The 27338-nt window shown below is 41.9% G+C and overlaps 1 protein-coding gene across 4 annotated transcripts in view; it reads left to right on the forward strand.

Moving 5' to 3' along the window:
• The first annotated feature begins 241 nt into the window (after window positions 1–241).
• Window positions 242–27338, forward strand: part of OXR1 (oxidation resistance 1) — a 299282-nt gene continuing 272185 nt past the window's right edge. For all 4 annotated transcript variants that reach the window (XM_061604956.1, XM_061604973.1, XM_061604964.1 and 1 more), the window contains exons 1-3: window positions 242–296; window positions 477–621; window positions 24991–25035. In XM_061604956.1, the coding sequence (XP_061460940.1) occupies window positions 257–296; window positions 477–621; window positions 24991–25035 (230 nt within the window). In that variant the 5' untranslated portion in view covers window positions 242–256. The remainder of the gene's footprint in view (window positions 297–476; window positions 622–24990; window positions 25036–27338) is intronic.

The following is a 27338-nucleotide window of genomic DNA, read 5'->3' on the forward strand; positions in this document are numbered from 1 at the left end:
GTATTTGTTCAGTAAAGCTTGATTTGCAGAATAAGAATATGCATACAAGGTATCCATTGCAATAATTACTTCAATAATTATTTCTTTTCTTTAGGAATGAATGAGCACCCATTTACTCAATCCAAAAACAAACTGGGCTGCACAAGTGTTCAAGATGAACACTCAGAAAACCTTCAAACACTTGAGTACTCTGCCCCCCCAAATGTCCAGTCTTCTCCCCATTCTGCTGGTTCTTTCCCTTCTAGGGAAAGAAAAAATGCGTTTCCTGGGAAGAGGTGGGGGTACTTGGTCCCAGGGTATGGTCTGAAGGCATATGAGATGTGAAGGCTGGGGGGCGGGCAGGAAGGAAAAAAAATGGGGAGAGTTTCCTCCCTCTCCCCCCAATTATTCTAATTTTCCCCAGAAAAAATGAAGAAAAGAGGGAGAAACAGAAAAAACAATCAAATAATTCTCCCCCTGCCCAAATTTTTTTCTAGTTTTTTTCCTGGACCTTCACATCTTTACACATGAGACCACCACCTTGCTGAAGCTAAGCAGGTCTGGGTCTGATCAGTGTCTGGATGGAAGAAGACCATCTGTGAACCAAATATATGCCGCCTTGGGTTCCTTGATGAAAGAAAGGTGGGGTATAAATGTAATAAAATAAATAATAAAATAAATAAATATTATATAGGAGATCAGGCCAGGAAAGGCCTCTTTAGTAGCATATGGCACTCTGAGCACATTGTTTGACACAGATTACAGTGGTTTATAAACCATGTGATCCCTGGCAGAAATAGTGTTCCCAAAGCCTCTCCTCAGTGGCATATTACGTGTTCTGTGTGCCATTTTCTGCCAGGGATCATGCAGCCAGCCTCATGAGGAGATGTCTGCCACGTATTGCCCCATTACTTTTTGCCAAGGAGATGGGTTGGGGCAGAAGGGGAGACCCACGAGGAAAAGGGCAAATGTCTGCCTCTCCCACCCACAGATTGGTTGAGTGCAGTTGAGCTGTCCAAGGGATGATCAGGTAAAAGTTACTGCTTTTGTAAGGAAGGCTGGTTGATAAGTGTTCTATAATATTTTTTACACATCACAACCCTGGAAGGTAAGGGGATGTCATCCACACAATGACCAAACTTCACAGGGACCCCACACATGCAATCCAGGCCAGCTGGCTACTCCCCACCACCTCTGACCTGACAAAGTTCCTCCCAGAATGAGAGGCCAAATTGAAGATGTCTTTTTTGGCTTGCTTTTTTACCAATAGAGTGGAAGAATGGCAGAGTGGGGTGGGGAGGCAAGGGGAGGGAAGATGGCAACCATCTGGAATGGGTTTATGGGACTGATTTATATTTAAAGTAATTTTGTTTAGGCACACCAGCCCCTGGGATCTCTACATTACAGCATCCCAGAGAAGAGCAGACTGTAATAACGATAGCATTTGGCTCATCCCACTCAGTGGTAGCTGGTGCCCATTGTGTTCGGTGGGGCAGAAGGCAGGGAGACCAACAGTAAGTGGAGCAAAAGCCAATGACAGGCAGAGCCAACTAATTCTAGTTTTGTCTCCATCCTCCTCCCTGCTGAGTTCTACAATGATAATGCCAAGACTAAGGAAGCTGGCAGGTAGTGCCATCCCCTGGACAGGTTGCAAGTAAGAAGGCAGGCAGGTGAGGGTTGGCTGAAGACAGAAAGGATATTTCCCTAATAGGCTACCCCACTAGTGCTGCTGATGGGAAATGTCATGTTAAGCAGGGCAAAATCAGATGAGTCAGGAAAGAGTTAAATGTTTGGTTTTGCTCTCTCGGGAAATCTGAACGTGTTTTAATATTATAGTGGCATTTACAATGTGAGTGGACTCTCTGTAACTAATCACAGCCTCCTGATTTCAAATATAAAAATTGTTCCCTGTTGCCAGATGGGCAGACAAAACCACTGTGGTATTCAGTATATATGACCTCCGCTATTCCTTGCTTCCTTACTGTGCATGATAACCACCATTCTGCATTTGGTGAATCATCTCTGTCTGCTAAACCTGAGAAACCCAGTTCAGAATAACACTGCCACACTTTGAGGTCACAATCGAGGAACATAGTTGGAGATACATAAAACTGCACGGATGTGCAAACTGTGATAGGTAATTTCTCTTCCTCCTCCCCCTTTTTCAATGTTGAGTTTTGTTTCTTGGTTAAACTCATAGTTTCAGGACTATTTTTAGTGGCATGAAACCACACTGTCCTTAAACCACCATTTCTTTCCTTTTTTCTCAGCGTGAAGAGATTAACCCAGGATGTCTTCACTTAACCAAAGGTTCCCATTCAAACAAAGAAACAATAGCTACCAGAATCAGAACAAGACAGGATCTTAAGACAAATTCAAACTTTGCTTTAATTTCCTGTTTTTTTCCAACCCTGGTAACCATAGTTTCCTGGTCTGGATGTGACTTTACCCAGTTTTATTGAATCAATAATAAAGAAACACCAGGATGAAAATAGAGTTCAGGATTTTCAGCAGTTGAATTTGTGGGTGTTGTGTAATTCCTATAAACTGAGGGCATGAGCCTGCCAGAATTGAACATTAAAATGCAAAAGATTTAATGCTTCAGTTTGTCTCATTGAGATGAATAAGACATAAAACTGCTTTAACTGTGACTGTCCGTCAAACTTTGGCTGTCTTGTTCCCACATTTTTGTTTCCTGTAAATGTTTCCCTCCCCCCGATTAAAATTCTACACCCCTTGCAAGGCAACTTACTTTGTAAGAACAGCAGGTAACCATTTTGGGCAGAATTATCTTCCTGCCCATTATTACACTTTTAGTATTTTTTTCATTCTTTAAAATTTCTTCTGCCATGCTCTAGTGGAACATGAGATATTCTTGGAACTATTTCATTCTTTCTGGCCTTGCCTGACTGACAGAGTGGTTATAGTTACGGGCTTTAATGTCAGAAAGGAAGCAAATTTCAGTGTTTCATTTCCATGTCTGTGTTGCATGCATCTATCACCACCATCACAGAAGCAGAGAAGTGGAAAAGGGTATTTGGGAATTGGCTGCATTAAAAATGGCTTAGAAATAAACTGTTGGATGGTTAATTTAAATTTGGCCCACTAGGCTGTTTTAGCCTAGTGGGCTAAAACACCCGCCTTACACCTTATGTCATGGATGATGTCAGGTGTTTGGGCAGGTAAGGACAGGATTTGGCTAAAAGGGGCTTTGCAGGCACTGCCAATTGCTTTGCAAGCCCTATGCATCTTGGAGCATAAGATTTACAAAGCACTTCCCACAGTGTTTCCAAAGCCACCCTTTGATACTTGTTAAAGTTCGATCACCTGTCTTCATTGTGACAGCAGGTGGGTGGCAGTACCCACTTGTCAAAGTTGGCCCTCAGAAGTTGGGGAAAGTTTCCCCACCAGTGATCTAGGTAATCAAACTATTGTTGTGCTATCAGATTTGGTAAAAAAAAAAAAAAAAGTAATTCTTTTGTTACAGGTTGATAGGAAATTTGCTGACTTTGCGTTGTGTATGAGAAATATACCTGTGAAAGATAACCTATTCTCATACAGCAGTGTGGGACTCGCTCTACTTCAGTGCTCCTAAGGAACATACATAATACACAAATGTAATTGCTGGGACCTTCCAGGCAGAAACACCGAGTAAAAGAAAAGAAGAGTGACTCACGCAAGTTGTAGACAGTTACAGCCACCCAACGTATGTCTGCTATAAGATAGTAAAGGAAAAGAAGTGTGAGGGAATGAAAACCAATAAGTTGTGGGAAAATTGCACCATGGGAGAATTAATTTAACCAAATGTAATGTGATTGAATGGCATTCCATCTGTTTGTCAAACAGAAGTGAGGAGGTGTAATGTAAAACTTGTATAATTTTTTTCTTCTGAGGTTGCAAGGGCTTTTCTTGATTGCACCATCCTAACAATAAGCCACTTAGCTGAAATTTTGTAAAAATATAAAATCATGCTCAGAGAGGGCTAGTGAAGGCACAGTAACAGAGAGGTGCAGGAGGGGCAAAGTTGGAAGGCTCTGGGGGTTGACAAATGCCCCCCTGCAGGAGTGTGGACTTTGGCAGGTACTCATGGATGCCTACACTTAATGCAGGTCCTGATCACTTATTCATGATATACTATGGCTTATAACTGGATCAATTATTTCTCTCTTGTTTTAAAACTATAAAAAAGTTTGCGTGATCTGTTTCTTTTTGTTTTTGTTGCTGAAATCTGTTTCTGCAGTGATCTTGCTGTGGAATATCTGATTAAAGCAGAATGTGTCTTTTCCCATTTTATTCTCATATCTTGTACATGGAGCTCAAACAGTAGTGTTTCGTTTTATCTTTTTGCAAATTGAACATTATTAAAACATGTGAGTAATGGGGCTTGCGCTTTCATGAGAGCTGGCCTATTCTGGGTTACAAATATATGTGATGATTGCAACTGACAGAATGCTTTGGTTTTTTACAAATGTTAATCCACACATTTATCTATAGAAAATCTTGTTTAGGATAGTCTTTTGCAGATCATGACATGCTGTGTTCATTTGCAAGCACAAGCATCAACTGCTTTAACATTATCTTTATTTTAAGATTCCCCACAGTGTCAAAAGGGAGGCAAGTCTGCTGTTCAGTGCAATTCTATTCTGGAGACTCACCTTTTAGTGCCTTTCAACCTTTGCTGCCATGAATATATGGATAACTCTCTTTCACATGCACATATACATGCAAGTACATAGGTGAAATAAAATGTTAGGAAACCAGCATTTCTATTATGAGATGTTACTGCCTGTTACTCTTCTACCAATTTGCCCCAGGACAGAGAAATCAGATTGTATTGTTTACTTACTCAGTAAAGCATGTTCAAGCAGGTCAGAATCTCAAAGTACAAATGTGTTTTATTTTGCAAAACTAACAGCATATGTCAATAAGCTCAGCCTCACTGATTTCAATACAGAAGCTTTTATGGTTATGAAAGCAGTGGAAGAACTCATGTAATTTAGCTGTAAGCTCACAATATCCGTTTGGGTTTTTTTACGCTAGGCTCCACTAGAATAGATGCGATGGTACAGAAGTCAGGGTCTGATTCTTGAGTGCCCGTCTCATCTGATATCTTCTTCTTCCTCTTCTATCCCACCCTTCCTCTCAGCAGGAGCCCAATTCTGTAAAGTAAGAAAACAAACTGGTGGCATTTAAACAGGTATTGGTAGAACTCGAATGACAGAGAACTGATGTCAGAAGCTTTTCTAAAAAGCAGAACAAGAAATAATAAAAAATTACTGTTTTGTGCAGGGTTGATAAAAAACAATTAAAAATTAATCAGTTTTTAAAACTTTAAATCTGATTTCAAAAATTTCTTAAAACAAGTAGTGAAAAAAGAGCCTTGGTCAAAGATATCATCATGAATGCTGATTGTTCAGCTAATTGTATTCTATGACCACGATCTTGGTCACAGATTAACAGCAGTTTATGGATATGGGAGATAACCTGATCAGTCCTATTCTGCAGATGGCGTAGGTAAAGTAAAGTTCACTCTCTCCCTCTCTTCTCTCTAAATGCAATGATAGAGAAGGTCAATGAACAGAGAATTTGGGGAGATGGAGTAGATGTGGAGGAGTCTGAATATAAATAGGATAGGAGAGGGAAATAGAAAGTGAAACCAGAAGTTTTACAAGGGAATCAAACAGAAAATATAATAGAACATATTTATGCAGTTCTAACTCCTGAGGAAACTTCAACTGCATGTATCTTCCACTGTGGAAGGGAAATACCTAGCATGACAGCAGTAGGCTGTAAAAGAGACCCTCATTTGGGAATATTTCATTTCTGTACCTGCTGTGGGTAAAACAGGCATGTGTGCAAAATGTAAACAGTGCAACAAAGGAATGCAAGGTCTGTTCTGAAGAAAGCAGGAGGAACCAAATTAGCTCTTCCACAGGATGTCCGATGGAACTCATTGGTGAACTGTTTTGAGAACTTTATCAAGAACTGGCATACTCTGATGGCAATTTGTGAACAAACTGTTGGCTCATATTCAGCTTACATTAACAATTCCAAGATCCATCTCGCATGTAGTATTGCTGAACAAAGTATCATCCATCATATAACTACCTTGAAGTAAGCGTTTTAGCACTTGCTTATATACTTCTGAAGACAATTCCACCCCCCTCAGAAAGTACCTTGTATAAAGTTGCTAAGTAATGGTTTGTTTTAATAAGGAATAACTGATTAACACCTGGGTGATCTAAACATAAGTGGCAGCTGCAATTAAGCCAAGCAAAATATCCCATGGAGTCAGAGACTGGGGAAGCTTACTTGTTAGGAAGACCTTTGTATAATCGGTAAACTTACAGATATATGCCAGTTTTATTCTTTCTACAATTTTTTACTATGAGTTACCCACACAAGTGTTTTAAAACATGCTAGACCAACCATATTAAGAAATCCTATTTGGAAATAGTTAGAATGGTACTCTCAGTTGATTATTCTGCAATGATGCTTATGTCAGACACCATGTAATGCTGACAGGAAGTTCTTGCCATATGTTGCATTTTTATGGCAGCACAATATTTATATTTAACATTTTAAATCTCACCATTTGCTGATATTTTAACTTAAATCACTTGCTGTTTTAGTTCTGGGGAAATACAGCTTTGCTGATTTTTCTGGTGTGGAGTTTTAAGTACAATTTGGTATGCATTGTGTGTCTAGTTTTAATGGCCCTTTCCATTAAAGTTTTAATTAAGCACATGTCACCGCATGCAGAGACAATCAAAGGCTCCCAGGAAAGAAAACTCAGCTCTGCTCCAGTTGTACTGGAGGATGATTTCTTGATAATGCCCAGATGAATTTCAGATAAGGAAAATCTCTTTATGAAAACATCACCGGTGTGGAGAAAAAAATAGTTACTCTATAAATAGGTGTTTTGCCATAGTTGGTGTGCAAACTAGTTCCCCGCTATTTCTTGTACATATTTGGGGGTGGAAAGAAGGAAATGAAGAAGACAAAATTATACATACACACATACACACACACACACACACACACACACACAGACACACACACACACTACCTGGTTATGGAAGAAAGTGGAACATTTTGTTCTTCACTCCTTAAGCCTTCAAAAAGTCTCCAAGGGCAGCACCATGTTGTCTGTCTCTATTAATCTATTGATCATGCTTCTACCCCAGGGCTAATCAAGTCAGTGAGCTGGTCTGTTTTCATAAGACATTGAGCAAACCTGTGTTTATATTTATTACTTAAAATATTTATATACCACTTTTCTGAAAAGGATCAAGGCAGTTTGCATAACAAATATAATTTTAAAACCAACAATATAATACTAGGCAGAATAAAAATAGCCACAGAAGACAATATTAAAGTGATAGTGATAAGCAAAAGCCTGTTGTAAGACATATGCCTCATAAGCCTTTCTAAAAACCATCAACAAGATAGCTTCCCTCACCTCATTAGGAAGGAGGGTCCACAAATGTAGGGCATTTGAAGAAGCAGCCTGCTTTCAAAGCACCACCACCCAATCTTGCCACAAAAATGCCACAGACTGTAAGGCCTGGTGACTCAACCTCACTTTGTGCTTGGATCATAGGAAGAGACAGTCCTGAAGGCTGTGCTAGGCTTTAAAGATGGAAAAACCGCACCCTGAAATGGCAACTAGTGCAATTGCCACAAAGAAGTTTGAACATGCACCTGCCAGTTGGTATTCCTTAAGGATAAAGGCATACAACATTCTCCACCAGTTGAAGTTTCCGAGTTTTATGAGTTTTATGAACAGCCCCATGCAGAGTGCATTGCAGTAATCAAGGCTAGATGTTACAGAAGCATTGATCAGGTCTGAGCTGTCTACAGGAGGGCAAAGTCTCTTAAATCAGCAAAAGATTTGATTCCAAGCCTCTAGTTTTTTGTGTACTTCATTATTTTTAAAAAAAATTTTTTTATTTTGCTGAAAGAAAGAAATGACAGGGCAGCATGTAAACAATGGACAATTTTTGTTTTAAAAATGTATCAGCGTTTTAATCTCATTAGATGACCGGAAAGATAAAAGTGTGCAACCAGATGTTCAGTACCACAGTAGCTGAAGTAATTAGCAAGTTAGAATCTCTATTAGGAAAATGGTGTCATTGCAAATTACTATCTCATATATAGTGATTTTTTTTGAGGGGGGGAGTATCTGTAAGACACTTACTTCAATCTAAAGTGGCTATAGTGGTTTATAAAGCAGGTAGGCATTTTGGAACTGTCCTTGGTGCTGAAATTATTTTTTTGCTTCCCTTGGAATAAAAAGATTGGGACTGTGCAGAAGGAAAAAGCAATTAAATAGAATCAAAGTCATGTCACCCCAAAGTGGTTAGCAGATAATTGTCAAACCAAGATGAAATTTGTTGTGAAACTTTCTACTTTAATACCAAAAGAACTTTGTCTTACTCAACATGACTTAAGAAATTTAAACCTAGATTATTGTGCAGAAAGCATGAATCACATCTAGACCTGTTCTGTCATTTCTTTTTTTAAAAAAATTGAACCATACTACCACTACTGGTACTGTTAGTTATAGTGTGTCATGGGTATGCACGACACTGTACAGAATACAAGGCATCATGCTCCTGCCCCAAGGAGATTACAATCTGAAATATGGCACAGAGAAAAGAGAGGAAGAGGAGGAAAGTAAACATTGAGCTAAGCAGGGAATCAGTTTATTTTAGGGTGCAATCCTGTACCCACTGGGAAGTAAACCCCATTGAACTCAATGGGGCTTTCTTGTGAGTAGTGATGTATAGGATTGCACTGTCAGTTATACATTGTTAAGTTTGGTTACAGGTGTAATTGCAGTAGTAAACTAGGATGGTATTGAGCCAAAGGCTTCATGGGAAAGGTGGTTTTGGAGAAAAGATGTGAAGCAAGTAAGAGAGGTGTCATCACACAGGGGTTCATGTGACATGGATAATATAGTCAACTTTCTCTGGGCAAGTTTCCTTATAACTACACATCCTAGTCATATCTGTGGGTCTCAAACACTGAGCACAATGTTATTTTTGCTTTGAAGACAGATCATATGCATAATTATGTAGTGGTATGTCCCAGGAATTCTATATAACAGTTCACAAGATTGCAGCTTAACTTTTCAAGAGGTTAAATAATTCAGATACAGAACAAATGAATTTTCAAGAGTAACCATTTTGTGTTATGGATGCTCATAAAAACATTCTATTTTAAAGTGTTTTGCTTGTCCGCTATGAGTCTTGTATATTTGATATAAATATAGGAGAAACATCTTCTTGTTCATATTCTAGTTTGTATCAGTTTTTTTTACAACACTGAAAGTAATCCTAACCTCTAACAAACTTGTATGCTTTTATCTATTAATGACAAAATAAATGCTTGGCCTATACTAATAAATTGTGTGATGCTGTTCTTGGGGGGAAATGACATTTTGTGTGGACATTTTGTGCTGCCCTGGGCTCCTTCTGGGAGGAACAGCAGGATATAAATTAATTAAATAATAAACAATTAAATAACAGCAAAACTTTGCAGAAATCCAATTGCTAGGTAGTACTTTGATGACACTGAATTTAAGAAAAGATGGGTGGCAAAGGATGTGGTGTGCCATTCTACTGCAGTTGTTCTGGGAAAGCTCAGGTGGAATGAAAAAAGAAAAAGTTTAAGGTAAAGGTACCCTACTGGATGATTCAGATTAATTTCTTTTACTAGTCATACGGTCTAAAGTTTCTGTCTCCTTTTCACAGATGCTGCACATGGTTAAACCAGTTTGGCCTGCCATGGAAAATTGCATTTTCTCTCTGCTTTTTCTTTTGAAGCAGATGGTTGCTGCTGCTAGTAATGTTGTTTAGCCATAAAATCATTAATCCTCTCACATGCCTGCCAAGTGTTAAGTCACTCAGATCTCAAAAGTGATTCCCAGCACCATTATTGCACAAGTTCGGGGACAAAGTTTAAGTAGAACACAAATATGAACTATCAGATAATCAGCAAATTGCATAAGCTCTCAAAGCACCATTCACTCTAAGGTGACAGTGCAGTGGGGCGAGGAGGACGACATTCTGCTCAGTTCTTCAATCCCTGCAAGTGTTCAGCAGCCAGCAGCAAGGGTTTCTAGTTTTGTGTATGTTTGTGTGTGTGTATGTATTTTTAGATTCTACAAGCCCCGTAAGAATATAAGAATTGCTTTTGTTGAATCAGATCCAGTTCATGTAGTTGCACATTCTGTTTCCAGCCACAAATTCCATAAACCAGATGCCTTTTGGGTGCTTTTGTAAGAAAAGGTGCTGCATGTGATTCTGTTCCATGACAAGGCAAATCAAAACAGCAGTTCCCATGGAGAAAATTTGGGGACATCCCCTGCTGTTAAGCAGGATGTCAGATCAGCACCCATTCCCTTTTATTGTCTGCAGCTTCTGGCATTCCATGATATAACACTAAATCTATCTAGATCTCATGACTAACAGCTCTCGATATGTCTGTCCTTTGTGAACTTGTCTAATCTTTTTCTTTAAGGCATCTAAACTAAAGGCAACATTTCTTGTGATAATGAATTTAAGTTATTTATGCATTGTGCAAAGAAGTATTTTCTTTTTGTTTGTCCTCATCCTATCACAAATCAGCTTCACTGGGTGACACCCAATTTCTAATATGTTGAAAGAGGGAGAAGGAAGTCTTCTGCTTTCTGGCAGGGGATACCTGTCTGCCATGTGGGATTGGGTGGCGCATGAAAGAGGGAGCAGCATAGCCACCCTCAGTTATCCCTTGGCTCCTTTGCTCTTCCAGGGCCTACTTGTTCCCTTGGCCTTTTGGTCAGTGCTCGCTGGTCAGAGGGTGGAGCCTGGCCTGAAGAGAAGAAAGACCTGAAGCTCTCATATTTTGAGAGAGGGAGAAACATATTTTTCTCTCTTCCACTCGCTGTATGCGTTCCTGATTTTATAAACTCTCTGTCATGCCCTCCCCAGTGCTTTGAGTGGATCTTAATATCAGCTTAATGATTAAGCAGTTTAAAGTAAGGTATGACAAGGCTAAATGTTCTTGCTTCCCTGTCCATCATTGACACTTGACACCAAAGCACCAGCTGAAATAAGAAAGTCTTTACCACCCTTCCAAAACTCATTCAGACTCTGCCTTGGAATAGTTTCCAGACTCTTTTGGTTCTTTTTGGAGGGGGGTTGGGGCATCTTTTGAAATATTATCTCCAGATGCTGAACTGTAATTTTGCTCCTGTTAAGAGCTGGATGTTGCAGTACAATATTTAGTGGAATATTTTAAAAGTGCATTCACATATACCTTGTAAACAGGAAGTATGGTAAAGCTATTATTACAGAAAGGTAACAAGATCCGTCCTGTTACTCTCACACATAGGATGTATCAGTTACATTCAGCAAAATCTGCATTCATATTAGAAAGCTTTATATATCTACCTATTGCTCCTGACTATTAATAAACTGAAATCTTACAGCTATGACTAAGCATTTCTCCCATGTGTTGTTAAAACTTTTAGCCTGACTTATTCTGAAACCGTGGAGCAGGGTACAATACAGCTTAGAAGCAAATTCTGTAATCTATATTAGGATCTAATGTCCTGATGGTAAAATAACTTAATGAAGTCAACAGAAAATACAACTTATAACTTTAGTCCAGTACACACAGAGAGACTAGTTTTGCCAGTCAACCAGTAAAGTATAAAATGAGACATGGGTTCAGATCCCCATTCAGCCATAAAGTTCATTGGTTGCCTTGAAGCAACAATTCCTTCCTTGACTAACCTGCATCGCAGGATAACATCAAATTGGGCAACCTCAGCTCACACCATTCAAAGCTTCCTTGAAAGAATGTGGAAAATAAATGTGGAATAAAACAAGCAGTATGGCTTAAAACAATACTTAAAATGAAATCAAATGATGTCATTGGTATGTTCAACAAATGCTGTTTATGATCTTGGTGTGCCTATTGTTCTGTCCTGGCCCCACCAAGGAGACCACAAGCCATGATGGAGCAAGTCATCACCATGGCTAACTGAGTAAACTGCTCCAACAAAGGCTGGAAGTAGATTGAGGTATCTGCCTCCTGTCCAGCCATCTCCATTCTGGTTCCTTCCAGCTCTTGCTGGACTACAGGAATTGTAGCCCAATGACATCTGGATGGCCTGAGATTGGCAAAGGCTGTTCCAGTCCACCTCTCCCAAGTTCCACCCTATGTCTTAAAGAATGGAGACTCTTAAGGGGCCAAAAGCCTAGCCTGGATGCAGTTATTTGTTCTGTGCTCTGTGGCCTCCTGGCTAGCATGCTGCTAGGCAGTTTTGGTAGTGCAGAAGCCAATACACTCTTCAAGCTCATGGGAGGCTGCTCGTGGAGGTATGGACTTGGTGGGCTGTCAGTGTCAGGAGCCTAGCCCACTTCTCAGCCAAGTCATTGTCATCTTCTGACTCTGAGCTTGAAGCTTGGCCCATGGCACCTATGCTTACCAAAGCTACTGTAGAACTAAAACCATTTTGCTCTAAAAATGTGCAGAGAGCAATAGCAATTGCCTGTTCTTTCCAGGCCAGGAGTGTTGAGCAGATTTCCTTAATGAGTTCAGAAAACTCCTTGGTACAGCACATAAGTTATTCATGGTTTGAATCTTCAGAGAGATTTGAAAGAAGATAGCAACACTTAAACTGTGTTTGTTGGACAGCTTTTCGATAAAATGTATGATTAAGGATGATGCTTTATGATATATTACTTTCCTTTGAATGAGAGGTTGATGGTTAGAAGCTCTCTCCTAAAATGAGCAGAGTTACAATTCTAGGGATATATCTTGACAGAGGTCCCATCAGAAATACAAATTATTTACTAGTTGCAAAGGTAGGTTGACTGTCATACCCTGAAATATTCTCTTGTGGGTTTTCATTGATTTTTTTTTCTTGGATAGCCCAGGGAAAACTTGGTTATTATTTTTCTCGGATAGCCCAGGAAAAACCTGGGTAAGTTTTTTCCAGTTCTTTTTCCTCTTAAAGAGATCTGGTGTAAAAAGCAGAATGTGGCATTCCAGATGGAAATTCAGCTACTTAACTGATCTAAAGACACTGCCAAATTTTGCAACTCTTTTGATAATCCATAGACATAAGTGATGGTCAGATGGAATATATTTAACTTGATATGAAAGTCTTCTCCCCTTATTATTCTGTGGCTTGGTTCTGACAAAATTGTAACATTTCATTCACATGGCATGCCCCACTCCCTTGTGCACCTCACGTTTGATACATGTGTTCCATTTAGTTTTTATGTTGTATTAATTGAAGGATGGTTTTAGATTAATTGATGATTGTGGTTTTTGATTTGTATACTGTATTTTACACCATTGTACGTCGCCTAGAGTGTCCGTTAGTTCAGACAGATAGGCGACTAACAAATAAAATTTTATTATTATTATTATTATTTATATGTCACATTTCCACAAGTCCCTTCCCTTTTGTAAAAGGTGATGAATTTCAAACTTTGGGTTTGAGGGCACCTGCTGAATAAAAGGTATGCAGTTATCGGATGTGAATAGCTTTAAGGGCAACATCAACACCTTGAATCGTTGGACTTATGCACCCATAACTAGCCATAATAAAACTTTTAAAATGTTACTTTTAAATGGATTTTAATGTTGCATATTTTTATTTGCTGTGTGTTTTATGTATTTTATTGTTTTATTTTTGAATATATTTTTATTATACAGCCACGAGAGGGGTAGTATACTATAGTCAGCAAGAATTGTTTGCATTTTGCAATGTTTCTCAACTTTTCTCACTCACCCGATCAGTTACAACTATTTTAAACCATAATACAATTCACTAATAGGCAAAAAAACCCTTGCACTTTAAGAACATACCTATAGCCAACAGATATTTCTATCAAACTTTAAAAAACAGGGAAATTGGTCTGCTATAGTGAATGCACGAGGGGAGCAGGAGACCTGGCCTCCTCTCTGAAATATTATACTGCCTTACACATTTGTAAAAAAGCAAACACAATTTGGTCTTTCACAGTTCAAGCCACTTCCTGTGTAGCTTGGAAGAATTTGGTAATATGTGTCTCTGAGCATATGCTGAGTGGTAGCAACACTTGCTGTCTCCAAAGATGGAGAATTACATTTTTGTACGTTTGTTGGTATTCTTCTTACTTGGCTGCTTTTCTGTGTTACTACTGTTTCTACAGATAATCTAGAAAATTATAATTCTGTCGTTGTTTATCCTAGAAATGTGTGTCAAGTTTATTTTTTATTCATTTCAAAGCCTTTGTATTGGTCAATGTCAAATGATGGTGAAGACAGCCTTTTGTGTTTCAAACTGGAGGTTATATTCTATTTCTATTTTGGGTGCTTTAACAGTTGAATCTGAAACTGCAGTTTGATGTAAAATCATACTGATTACAATATGTTGCTACTTCAGCAATGACTCTAGCTGTTGGAAAAAACAAACTTTGCCTGCTCAAGATGTATGTTTTCAGCTTGCTATGCTTAAACCACTCCATTTAAGGAAAGGTGGGCATGGTCAATTAAAAACATAGAGCACACCTAGAATTTTGCTTCACCTCCCACTGTTTTATCTTGTGCAAACTGAGAAGCTCCTCATGTCCATTGGAAACTATTCTGTAGAATAGTCAGTGTCATTAGTCCACAATTGTTTTTGGAGTTCTTTTAGTACTGCAAAGTCTTGCTGTACTTCACATATTCACAGAAACAGAAGCAAAAGCAAAATAAAATGATTTACTATAGGAAACTTCACTAAAATTGCAAAGTAAATCAAACTTACTTAAAGTGACTATCTGAACTCTTTCAACTGTCTTAATATGGTTGCTTCCTCCCTTCAGAAACAAGATCAGCACAGCATGTCTTGTTTTTGTTATTTGGGCTGATTGCAGGTGTTGCCACCACTCACCATATGCTCAGAGGCACATGTTACCAAATTCTTCCAAGCTACACAAGAAGTGGATTGGACTGTGAAAGATGAACACAAATTGTGTTTGCATTTTGACTAACTGGTAGGGTAGTACACTATCTGAGAGTGGAGGTCAGGTTTCCTGCTCCCCTCGTGCCTTCATTATAGCTGCCCAATTTCCCTGCTTTTTAAAGTTTGATAGAAATATCTGTTGGCTATAGGTATGTTCTTAAACCACAAGGGTTTTTTGCCTTTTTAGTGAATTGTATTATGGTTTAAAATAGTTGTAACTGATTGGGTGGGAGATAAATGTTTGCATGCATAAAATAATGTGAACCAGAGCCTATGTTTGCAAAATCCTATATAAAAAAATCTGCTTGCAGGATCTATTTTCCCTGAAAAAAATTGGAAAAGTAGATCATAGTAATTCAGTAGCAAAGCACATGTCAAAGAGAATGTATTCTGAGCAAATACCTAATAACTGGATGGATGGCAATTGCATGTGGGTGGGTGCTGCATGTTGAACTGGCATTTGTCTTTCTCTCGAACCATCTATTGTGATAGCAGAAAAATATGTTGTTGCAAGGACCACCAAGGGGGAAAAAGATCTCAGATTGTAGGAGGAGGATGTTTCTCCTGGGATGATTCTTAATGCAAATGACTGAATATCCATATGTAATACAGATAAGGAAAATTAATTGGCCTGGAGCACCTTTGTGCCTTGGTGAATGTTTGGAGATGTGCCATTCTCTCTTTCACACTTTCCAGCCCTAATCAGCATTTATGTTTCTAGGAGCGCTAAATTGAGGAAGGAGTGGAGGTTGGTAGGTCAGGACACTATCTTCCAAAATGGATTGCCAATTGCCTCTTTGCTTGTACCAGCAGTTCCTTTATTCACCTGTCCTGATTCTGGGCTTATGATCCAGCAGATACTTATCAAGGTGTGTCCTGCCCAGAGCCCGACACAGGAGACGGAGGCGAGACTGGCAATAATTCTTGCTTTATTAGAGTCATGCTTACATCAAAAACAGTGCGTTTCATAGGCCTAACTAGGCTGGCTCACTACTGATGCTAACTGTGCTAACTAAGCATTCTCTGCAGCGTGTGGAGTAAGTTGACTCAGCACATCAACTAGGGAGGCGCTGCCTTAAGTAGGTAAAGTCTTTGCTCATAATCTCCGACTCCTGTATGGTTCCACCCTCTGACTGTCCCACTTCTCGCGGGGCGAGGGGGGTGAGCCTCTGCCTGCTCATCAGACAGTACAGGCTCGCTAGGTGCCGGCTCGACTTCAGGAGGCAGGAAGCAAGTTGACAGGAAAATGTTTGAAGGTCCAGGCGGGGAGTCCTGGGGAGTTGGAGTTGGCGCGTGCGTGAGATTGGTCCCCAACGGCTCTAGCAGAGTGCTTGCAGGTAGCAAGGCGCCTTCAGGTGGAGCGGGGTCTAGATCACCCGGGGGATTGTCCAGGGAGACTGGATGGCTGCTAATACTTCCCCCTCCCTCAAAGCTCTCAGAAGTCTCGTCCTCCTCTGCCCACTCTCCCTGATGCGTTTGGGGTAGCTGGGGCTCAACAAGGTGCCAGTTTTATCACTATAAATGATCCAAGAATGACATGATTCAGCAAAAGAAAGGGTGCATGACTTGCAGGTTGTGGGGAGCAGCGTAGTTCATTTGTAGTGCATATGATTTATAGCAGGGGTAGGGGTTCTGGTCCTCCCAGATGTTGTTGGAATCCAACTCCCATTAGCCCCAGCAGTCAAGGATAATGAGAGGTATAGTCCAACAGCATTCGATGGGCCAAACTTTCCTCCATATGCTTAATAGGATGTAGGAAGACCCATGTTCAGCACTCAGCATCTTCAGTTCAAAGGATTTCCAGTAGCAAGGATAAAAATATAGACAGACATCTCAGGAAGCTGCCGATTACTCTTGCGAGTTGAAGCTTGATGCAAGGCAGGGCTCAGGTTGGATGCGAGGTGATGTTAGGCTATAAGTGAGCAGAGCTTCTGATATTACATCAAATGGAGCCCTATATAGTTGTAGGAGCTGCATCCCTATTGCTAGCCCCACCCTCACTGGAAGGTGCATTTTCACTTAAAGGGCCTCAGCCTACTTAATTAGTCTTCTACTCCAATGGAACAGGGGAGAGTCCTCCAAGACCAGTGATAGCAATTATTCACCATCCTTTAGCTGAAGAGGCACTGGCACCACATGTTTGTTGGGTGGAAGCACTTTTGAGGCTGATGTATGTTCTTCCCTCTCTGCTTCAGAGTCCTTTACCTCATCCCCTGAAGAAGAGGAGCTGACTCCAGGGTCATGATAATTACTTGGGTAGATGGGTCACAGGTCTGACTAGGTGTAAGGCAGCTGCCTGTAGTCAGGTTCTCTCCCAATATTTTCAGCATACTGTTATGGGTTTGGGTTTGAGATAGGTGATTTCTGTGAGTCCCCTTCCAGCCTCTGATTTGGAACCTTGCACCTGGAGATGGGCTCTGCAGCTGAGAAGCCTGCTCTGCTGGTCAGATGAGTCTCCTTTGTTAATCTAATAGAGTGGCCAGGTGGGCTAGTTGGTCTGTCAAGTGCCTATTAATTGGCAAATGGGCCAGGGAGATCCTGTTGTTACTGAAACTTTTCAGGAGAGCCCCCCCCTTTCTGGGGCCAAAGAGAGGCCTGTGTTTTTAGTTGAATCTGAGAAAAGGCTGGGAACTGGAGACATGCAGAGAGGCCTGCTCCCTGCACAATGGCTTCAGGATGCCTCCTATAAGCATGGGGTCTGAACTGGCGGTGACCGACCAGGAGAGAGACCTCGGGGTTGTAGTGGACAGCACGATGAAAATGTCGACCCAGTGTGCGGCAGCTGTGAAAAAGGCAAATTCCATGCTAGCGATAATTAGGAAAGGTATTGAAAATAAAACAGCCGATACCATAATGCCGTTGTATAAATCTATGGTGCGGCCGCATTTGGAATACTGTGTACAGTTCTGGTCGCCTCATCTCAAAAAGGATATGATAGAGTTGGAAAAGGTTCAGAAGAGGGCAACCAGAATGATCAAGGGGATGGAGCGACTCCCTTACGAGGAAAGGTTGCAGCATTTGGGGCTTTTTAGTTTAGAGAAAAGGCGGGTCAGAGGAGACATGATAGAAGCGTATAAAATTATGCATGGCATTGAGAAAGTGGATAGAGAAAAGTTCTTCTCCCTCTCTCATAATACTAGAACTCGTGGACATTCAAAGAAGCTGAATGTTGGAAGATTCAGGACAGACAAAAGGAAGTACTTCTTTACTCAGCGCATAGTTAAACTATGGAATTTGCTCCCACAAGATGCAGTAATGGCCACCAGCTTGGACGGCTTTAAAAGAAGATTAGACAAATTCATGGAGGACAGGGCTATCAATGGCTACTAGCCATGATGGCTGTGCTGTGCCACCCTAGTCAGAGGCAGCATGCTTCTGAAAACCAGTTGCCGGAAGCCTCAGGAGGGGAGAGTGTTCTTGCACTCGAGTCCTGCTTGCGGGCTTCCCCCAGGCACCTGGTTGGCCACTGTGAGAACAGGATGCTGGACTAGATGGGCCACTGGCCTGATCCAGCAGGCTCTTCTTATGTTCTTATGTTCTTATGATGGAAAAGCAAGATCTGTTGGACTGCTGATGCTTGGGACCCCTCCATCTTATGCCAAGGCTGTGAATGTGTATGAACGTATGAATGTGAATGTGGAGTGTGTACGAACGTATGAATGTAAATGTGAAATTGGGCTGCAATTTATATTGATTTAGTTTAAGTTAATTTGATTTATTTTAATTATTACAGCTGCATAGGATACGGAGGCGGGTCTCCGGACTAATTTTACTAGGGTGGGTGGCCTGTTGACTAGGATAGGGATAGAGGCATGTGCAAGCCGGGGAGGGAGGTGGGGGGCCAAGTTATAGAAAGCTTGGGCGGCAGGCGCTGGAAGGGTGCTGCTGGCAGACCATGCCGGAATAGGGGAACACGGGATAGATGCATTATATCCATCCCATGTTCCGGGTCTGCTCAGAACCAGATGGTAACTGGGGGACGCAAGGTTCCTACCGACCTTTGACTGCTGTTATGTAATGCCAGGTCTGTAACGCAGAAGACCTCACTCATCCATGACATGATCTTGGATGGGCGGGCAGACCTGGCATGCATTACGGAGACTTGGTTGGACGAAGCCTCTGCTCCCATTCTTGAGGCCATGTGTCCACCAGGTTTCCGTTATGCACAGCAGCCGAGGGTGGGAAGGCGGGGAGGGGGCGTGGCACTCATCTATCGAGAGTCCTTAGTTTTTACCAGACATCCTCTTCATAGGACTCAATTCGTTGATTGTATGTACTGGAGGTTGGGCCCGAAGGGCAGTTTAGGGATCCTGCTGGTGTACCGCCCACCCCTCTGCACAGCAGACTCCCTGGCCGAGGTGCTGGAGGTGGTCTCGGCTGTACGGGCATTGTCCCCAGAATTGTTAGTGCTGGGTGACTTTAACGTGCATGCCAAGACCGCTCTCACTGGAGCCCCTCGGGATTTCCTGGAAACCATGGCTTCCTGGGAACTGCACCTTAGTAATATTGGGCCCACCCATGTAGCCGGTCATACTCTTGACCCTGTGTTTGTCCTGGGAGAGGAGAGAAGTGGTCTGAAGTTGGGAGTGGTTTATTCCACCCCTGTGTCATGGTCAGATCACTACCTGGTAAACATGAACTTCTCGATACCATGCCCCCTCCGCAGGGGTAAAGGACCTATTAGAATGGTCCGCCCCAGGTGCCTGATGGATCCGGATGGATTCCTGACTGCGCTTGGGGAATTGGAACCTGCTGAAGGTCACCCGGTCGAAACCCTGGTGAAGGAGTGGAATGATGGGATCACCAGGGCATTAGACCGAGTGGCTCCGAAACGTCCTCTCCCCCTGAATAGAACTCAGCTGGCACCATGGTATACACCGCGGTTGCGTAGTCTGAGTCAGGAGGTGAGACGACTAGAACGCCGGTGGCGGAAATCCCGTTCCGAAGATGTCCGGACACAGGTTAGAGCAGCAGTAGCTGCCTACCAGGTGGCAATAAAGGCAGGAAAGAAGGCTTTCTTTACTGCCTCTATTGCGTCCGCGGAGTGCTGTCCCAGGAGGCTGTTCCAGGTGGTCCGAAGCCTGGTCGGTCCAGTTGCTCAGGAACCCTTGGAACAGTCAAAGGCCTCCTGTGACATATTAGCAAAGCACTTCGCTGATAAAATCGAACACTTACGGAGCTCGATTCCGTGCGCCGTGGATACAGTGGATGAACCAGAGTTGGCCAGTTGCATGCCGGTAGGTTGGGATCGGTTTCAGCTTCTCCCTTCTGAGGATGTGGACAAGGTGCTTACAACTGTGAAGCCTACCACTTGTCTAACTGATCCTTGCCCATCATGGCTCCTTATGAGCTGCAGAGAGAAATTGGGCGAGGGGATCAAAGCGGTGGTAAACGCATCCTTGAAAGAGGGTGTGTTGCCATCAGCCTTCAAGGAGGCAATTGTAAAGCCCATCTTGAAGAAGCCCTCCTTGGATCCCCAAGTTTTTAATAACTTCCGCCCAATTTCGAATCTACCATTTCTAGGCAAGGTCATTGAGCGAGTGGTGGCCAACCAGTTGTCAGCACATTTGGATGAAACGGATTACTTGGATCCATACCAATCGGGTTTCAGGATTGGTCACGGAACTGAAACAGCCTTGGTCGCTCTGGTAGATGATTTGAGGAGGGCACTAGATAGGGGAGAATTCTCCTTTCTTGTCCTCCTCGATCTCTCAGCGGCTTTTGATACTGTCGACCACAGTATCCTTCTACATCGCCTGGAGGGATTGGGAATTGGAGGTACTGTATTGCAGTGGTTCCATTCCTTCCTCTCCGACAGGTTTCAACAGGTAGCATTGGGGGAGGAGGTTTCAGACCCTTGGCCTCTCAATTGTGGTGTGCCACAGGGTTCTATCCTCTCTCCCATGCTATTTAACATTTATATGAAGCCGCTAGGGGCAATCATTAGGAGGTTTGGGCTGCAGTCACCAATATGCGGATGACACTCAGCTCTATCTCTCGTTTAAATCTTCACCAGAGTCGGCTGTGGAGACCTTGTCCAAGTGCCTGGAATCCATGAGTGGATGAATGGGAAGGAACAGGCTGAAGCTGAACCCCGATAAGACCAAGGTGCTGCTTGTGGGGGACAAGAGAAGGTTGGGAGATGTTGACCTGAAGTTCAACGGGGTGAGTCTTCCCCTGAAGGACCAGGTCCACAGCCTTGGGGTTGTACTTGATTCCAGGCTGTCCATGGAGGCTCAGATTTCGGCAGTGAGCTGGGCAGCCTGGTATCAACTACACCTCATACGAAGGCTGCAACCCTACCTTCCTGTTCATCAGCTCCCACTGGTAGTACACGCCCTGGTCACCTCTCGTTTGGATTACTGTAATGTGCTCTACGTGGGGTTACCCTTGAAAATGGTCCGGAAACTACAACTTATACAAAATGCGGCGGCTCGACTACTTACGAATAGTCGCCGCTGGGATCACATCACACCAGTGTTGTTCGATCTACACTGGCTTCCAGTTGTTTTCCGGGCCCAATTCAAGTTGTTGGTATTAACTTTTAAATCCCTATACGGTCTCGGCCCAGTTTATCTTACGGAGCGCCTTCAACGCCACCGATTATGCCGCCCGACAAGATCAGCCACACAGGGCCTTCTCTCAATCCCGCCGACAAAAACAGCCAGGTTGGCGGGTACTAGAGAGAGGGCATTCTCAGTGGCGGCCCCCACCCTCTGGAACTCCCTCCCACAAGATCTCCGGCATGCCTCTTCCCTAAATACATTTCGTAAAGCCTTAAAGACCTGCCTCTTTCAACAGGCCTTTGGGATTTCCGGGGAGGGTTAATTACTGGATTGAATTGCCTCCTATCCTGTTTTAATACCCTGTTTTAATATCATTGTCTGCTGCTGTACTGTTTTTCTATTGTTTTTATATTGTACTATTGTATTTTATCTTACTGTGTTTTAACTGCTGTACGTCGCCTAGAGTGGCCATTGGCCAGATAGGCGACACAGAAATTAAATTTATTATTATTATTATTATTTATGTGTAAATAAACCATATTTCATAAAGACACCATAGACTCCACTGACCTTCTTTCCAAGGAAACCAAACCCTGGGCAAGTGCAGGGACTCCTGGAGATCCCTCACCATTCGGAGATTGAAATGGCATGCAACAATACTATAAGAGCGCTCTGAAAAGGCGTATTGTCAAGATTAGTGTGTCTTTAATCTTGTAGGGTGCTTGGTAACTGGTTCTGAGAATCCTCAGTAGCTGCATACCCTGCAGGATGCATCCACTGAATCCACTGGGCTTATTGAAGAGCGATCTGATAAAAATGAATGTGGGGCGGGGGAATGCTTCAAAGCTCATGCTGCTTGATGTTGATCTTTCTGCTTTGACATAGAGTAGCTGCTTTACAGAATGTGTGTTGACTATCAGAAGCGGCTTTTGGGGAGGGATTTGAATGAAAAAGGCAGCTAAGCTAATGAGATGAGGGCTTTTCATTCATATCTGAATGAGTGAATGCTTGCTTTGTGCAAGTGAACTTGGCTTACTGAAGCCAGGAAAGGAATCTGGGCAGAGACAGTGAAGAGGTATTTATTTTTCCTTAGAGTTAAAAGCAGTACTTCCACCAGATAACTGTAGGGGGAAAAAAAGATGATGACAAATTCATTTGGTTTCCTAAATTTGTATGCTGCATGCACATATGTCACAGAGGAGGCAGAACTTGCTCATTTTAAGCCAGATTCACACTCTTTGACCTCCTGAAGATGCCATGAATTCATTGGCATGAACTCCCACATAGAGAAAGTGGGAAGACAGTTTAGTCAGTTACTAATGGAGCCAGAGTTAGGAACCTAGGAAGTTGTCTTCTACTGAGGCAAACCATTGGTCCATGTAACTCAGGATTGTCTACACTGACAGGCAGTGGCTCTCCAGGGTTTCAGACAGGTATCTCTCCTGCGCTAAATTCATCTACCAAAAGTGAATTTCTAGATCTCTACGGTGTTCCATGTATTAAATGTTACGCTTTTTAAAGCTTACATTAATCTCAGTAACTCTCTTCTCCATCTCTTTTTTATTTATTGATTTCTTATTTTTATTATAATTTGAAACATTTAAAATGTAAATGTACTACCTTCAAGTCAATTCCGACTTATGGTGACCCTATGAATAGGGTTTTCATGAGGCTGAGAGGCAGTGACTGGCCCAAGGTCACCCAATGAGCTTCATGGCTATGTGGGGATTTGAACCCTGGTCTCCTAGGTCGTAGTCCAACACCTTAACCACTATACCACACTGGCTCTCCTTGAAAAAATTATTTTATTTTATTCTCCCTTTTAAAATTTATGTATGTATGTATGTTTTGATTGTATAAGCTGTATGTCAGTACATTGTAACAGGCATTTAAATTGCTATGAAGATTTTGATTTGTACACTTAAGAAGTTGATTTAAAAAAAAAGAAAAAAGAAATGCAGTAGACAAAAAAGAAAGACAGGTATCTCTCCCAGCTCTACCTGGAGATGCTGAGGATTGAACGCAAGACCTTCTGCTTGCAAGGCAGAGGCTGTACCGCTGAGCTACAGCCCTTCCCCCAGTTGAAAATGGTCCAAACAGGCCAGTGGTTGGGTTCAGGTAAACAAGGATCCAACAGGCTAGAGGTGGAAGACATTGGCTGTCTTGTAGACCGTATCTCCCTATATGACCCAGCCCGGGCCCTGAGATCTTTGGGAGAGGCCTTTCTCTCAGTCCCAACACCCTCACAAGCACGATTGGTGGGGACGCGAGAGAGGGCCTTTTTGGTGGCTGCCCCTAGGCTTTGGAATTCCCTTCCTAAGGAGGCAAGGATGGCCTCCTCTTTATTGTCCTTCCGTCGGCAGGCAAATACTTTTTTATTCCAACAGGCTTTTAGAATAAAAGTTGGTTAGGACAGTTCGTTGAGAGGTTGCTGCATTGTTTATTGCTTAATTGCACTATTTTTAATGTGTTTTTATTTATTTTAAGTGGATATTAAATGTTTTAATTGTGCTAATGGTTTAATCTTATTTTAATGTAGAATTTTGAATGTTTTAATCTTATGTATTTATGTTTGTTGTAAGCTGCCCTGAGTTCCACTTGGAAAAAGGGTGGGGTATAAATAATGATAATAAATAAATAAATAATTGGGGAGCAGGTTGAGTAATGAGATACCAGATCACGCAGGCAGACAGGCAGGGATCATCCTGTGCAATATCAGGGGTGTGGCTTCTCAGTGTGGCCCCGTTTTTCAGTTAGTGGTCTATTGTGTGATTATACTTCTGAATGGGGCTTATGTTATTGTTGCAGTGCAGACACATAAAAGGGTAATGTAACAATCTTCATCTAAAAAATCTGCTAAATACAGCTTGGTACTTGGCCTTGTGTTGCACAATTCCCCAGCAATTAAAAAAAATATACTTAAAACAATGAGCCTCTGTGTGCATTGAAAGGAGACTTATTCTTCACCATAATCTATCTGCACTTTTTACGTGGCTTCTTCTAGAAGCTTTCTGGTTGAACTCCTGAGGATAGGATGGAGATTGTGGCTCGAGGTATGCCAGGCGAAATGTGGAAAGTGGATTACAGAAGAATTGAGCTCTGGCAATATTTCAAAGGCCAGTGTTTGGCAGCTTTTCTCAGGTCTCCAGAGCTGCTTTCTCTGCTGCTAGATGTGTCAATAAAATAAAATAAATGAGAATATAAACACCTGGAGGCATGAAATAGCTCTGAAAGGGGAAGGAAAAAATGAAAGCGGGATTGTCATTTTCTGAGCAGCTTTGGTATTTTATATGTAACCAATTAAGAATGTTGTTAAAGCTTTATGCTTGTTGCATTTTAATGGCGATGTTAAGAACATTGCTATAATATATATGTTTGTCACTGTTCAATGAAAATTAGAATGCTATTTTTATTTTCCATGCTCTACAGCACCTCTGTGCGAATTGGTTTAGCTTTCTTATTGCATTCATCTTTGCAGTCCCATTAGGTAGAACTTTATTCTTGCTTTTACAGATGGGAACTGAGGCTGAGAGACAGTGACTCACCCAAGGCCACTCAGTGAGTATTAGATTCACTTTGCATGCCTGCTATGCATTGTGGAAATGTTGTTTCATGGTTGTTTAGGACCTGTGGCTAAAGCTATAGTTTCTATTAACCAATAAGTTTTAGCTGATGAGCTGAAAAGAAAATAACAGCAAAAGGCAAAGACAAACATCTCCATAAGTGAATGATCATATTCAATATTCTGGTTTTTTTTAAAAGCAGCTATGGGAGATCTAATAAGGAATGGAGTCACTGCATGTGGGGAGAAGGTAACCTTTTCCCACCATATCATGATTTCCACTCAAATCACACCCACACCATTACCGCTGTTTGCTATGGGACAGAAGCAGTTACTGATACCAATAACAGGTTTTCTCCTGTGACAAATAGCAGCTTCTGGGGTGGGGTGTGTGCAGGGTCAACCCAAGACATTTTGCTGCCTGAAGTGAAATGGCACACCCTCCATTTCTTATACAGACGTTGACCAGATAGGCAGTTAAATCTTACTTTAGTGCTGTCCTTCAATACAACTAGGGATCTGAAAACTTTTCCAGCCTGAGGACTGTATTTTCTTCTAGGTAACCATCTGGGGGCCACATGCCAGTGGTAGGTAGGACCAGAAGCAAAATTGGGCAGAGCAATGAGTAATTTTTTTTTTACCTTTGCACAGTAGGCTAGTTTCTAGACCCCCTCACCCTGCCTTCTCTCTATCCTCTATCCAGATGAGCAAGAGGCATGATCAGAGTTCAAGGGCACATTCCAACTAGGCAGAAACACTCTGGGAGGGTGTCCAATGTCCAGACAGAGAGGCCTGGGGGGCTGCACCTGAGGGCAGGGATCGCTTAAGGGGCACTAGGCAAGGTGACATGTGCAGCTCTGCCCTACAGCATCTTTGCTGCTTCTCCCAGCCCTCCATTGTCTGCTGTGTGAATCAGCTACCCCTCTGCCTAATGGTAAGGCCAGCTGTGCCAGGGTGTTGGGTGATTTTCATGGGGATCGCAGCACAGAGGGGAAGGGTAAAAGCCTCCCTCCTTTCATGTCACAGTCCTGATCCTAACATCCTCTTTGTCTTCCTCCATGTATAGCTGCTATTTAAAACAAACCAGAGGCATTAACTGTGATTGCAAATATAATGCAGTGTTTAGTTTGGCCCAAATACATCTCCAGTGTAAATGGCCTCTTTGCTATTGTACAGAAATTTATCTTTCCCAACTGTTTACTCCCACAAACTTAACCCTTACATTGCTGCTTTTATTTTTACCCCTTTCAGTGTGTTTTCAAACCTTGAAAATCTACAAATATATTATTACAAAAATTAATGTTCCTTTCCCCCCCCCATTAACTTACTCCCTCCTGCTCTATAGCAGGAAACATAAATGTAGACAGCATGGTTGGTTTACAAGCTTGAAACTATATGCTTTGCATGAAATTGCATGCCATTAAGCTATAGATATAGATAATTGAGTGCAAGGGGGTTTAAAGAATGCCTTTCTGTAGTGAGTTATCAGCATAAGCAACGAGAGCAGCTTAACTGTTGGGGAGGACACAGAGATGAGTTAATAGTGCCTATCAGTTGCGTATGCTTTGGGCAATTGAATAACTTAAAATGAAATAAAGTAGAACTCTCAGCACTCTTCTCTTGAACTGCTGTGATCGGAGCCATTGGAATAGAGCTAAGTTGCTTCAGAATTTCTTTTCATTTTGACACCAGGGGTAGTTTTCTGAAATGTATCTTAAGTGAGTGTACTCTTTTCACAAATGCCTATGTGATATCAAGAGCATGATTTTTTTAAAAAGCATTTCCTTTTATTTGGTTTTACTGATATAATTGGACTATGTCGTTAATGCAACAGCAGAAGCAAAGTACAGTCAAGTACAAAAGCCTACACACTAGTCCATCAAGGTGAGTTGAGATGTTGGGTCCATGCAGGAAAAATCACTTAGGATGACTCATTGGTGCATCAGGTCAGATTGTGCTAATAACACTGGTGCTTTTTTGCCAGTTGGGTCAGACCAGAGAGGAGACTTGGGTGGTCCTGCATAGGTGAATGGTAATGTTGCCTAGAATTATCTGGACACATCACCATGACCTGCGAGCCCTTTCTCATGCACTGGGCCAATATTGCCACCATGAAACATGAGTATTGCCTCCAAGCCAATATGATATTCAGTGCCAAGATGTGCCAACCTACCAAGATGTGGGTAATACGTAATTGCTTCAGTTCGGTAGGACGGACTTCAACATAAGTGTGCATTGGATGGTGCATGTCTTGTTTTTGTTTTTTATTTGAACTGTCTAGCCATAGAGGTCGAAGTCA

This window comes from Rhineura floridana, chromosome 1, assembly GCF_030035675.1.
Source record: "Rhineura floridana isolate rRhiFlo1 chromosome 1, rRhiFlo1.hap2, whole genome shotgun sequence".
Classification (NCBI taxonomy): domain Eukaryota; kingdom Metazoa; phylum Chordata; class Lepidosauria; order Squamata; family Rhineuridae; genus Rhineura; species Rhineura floridana.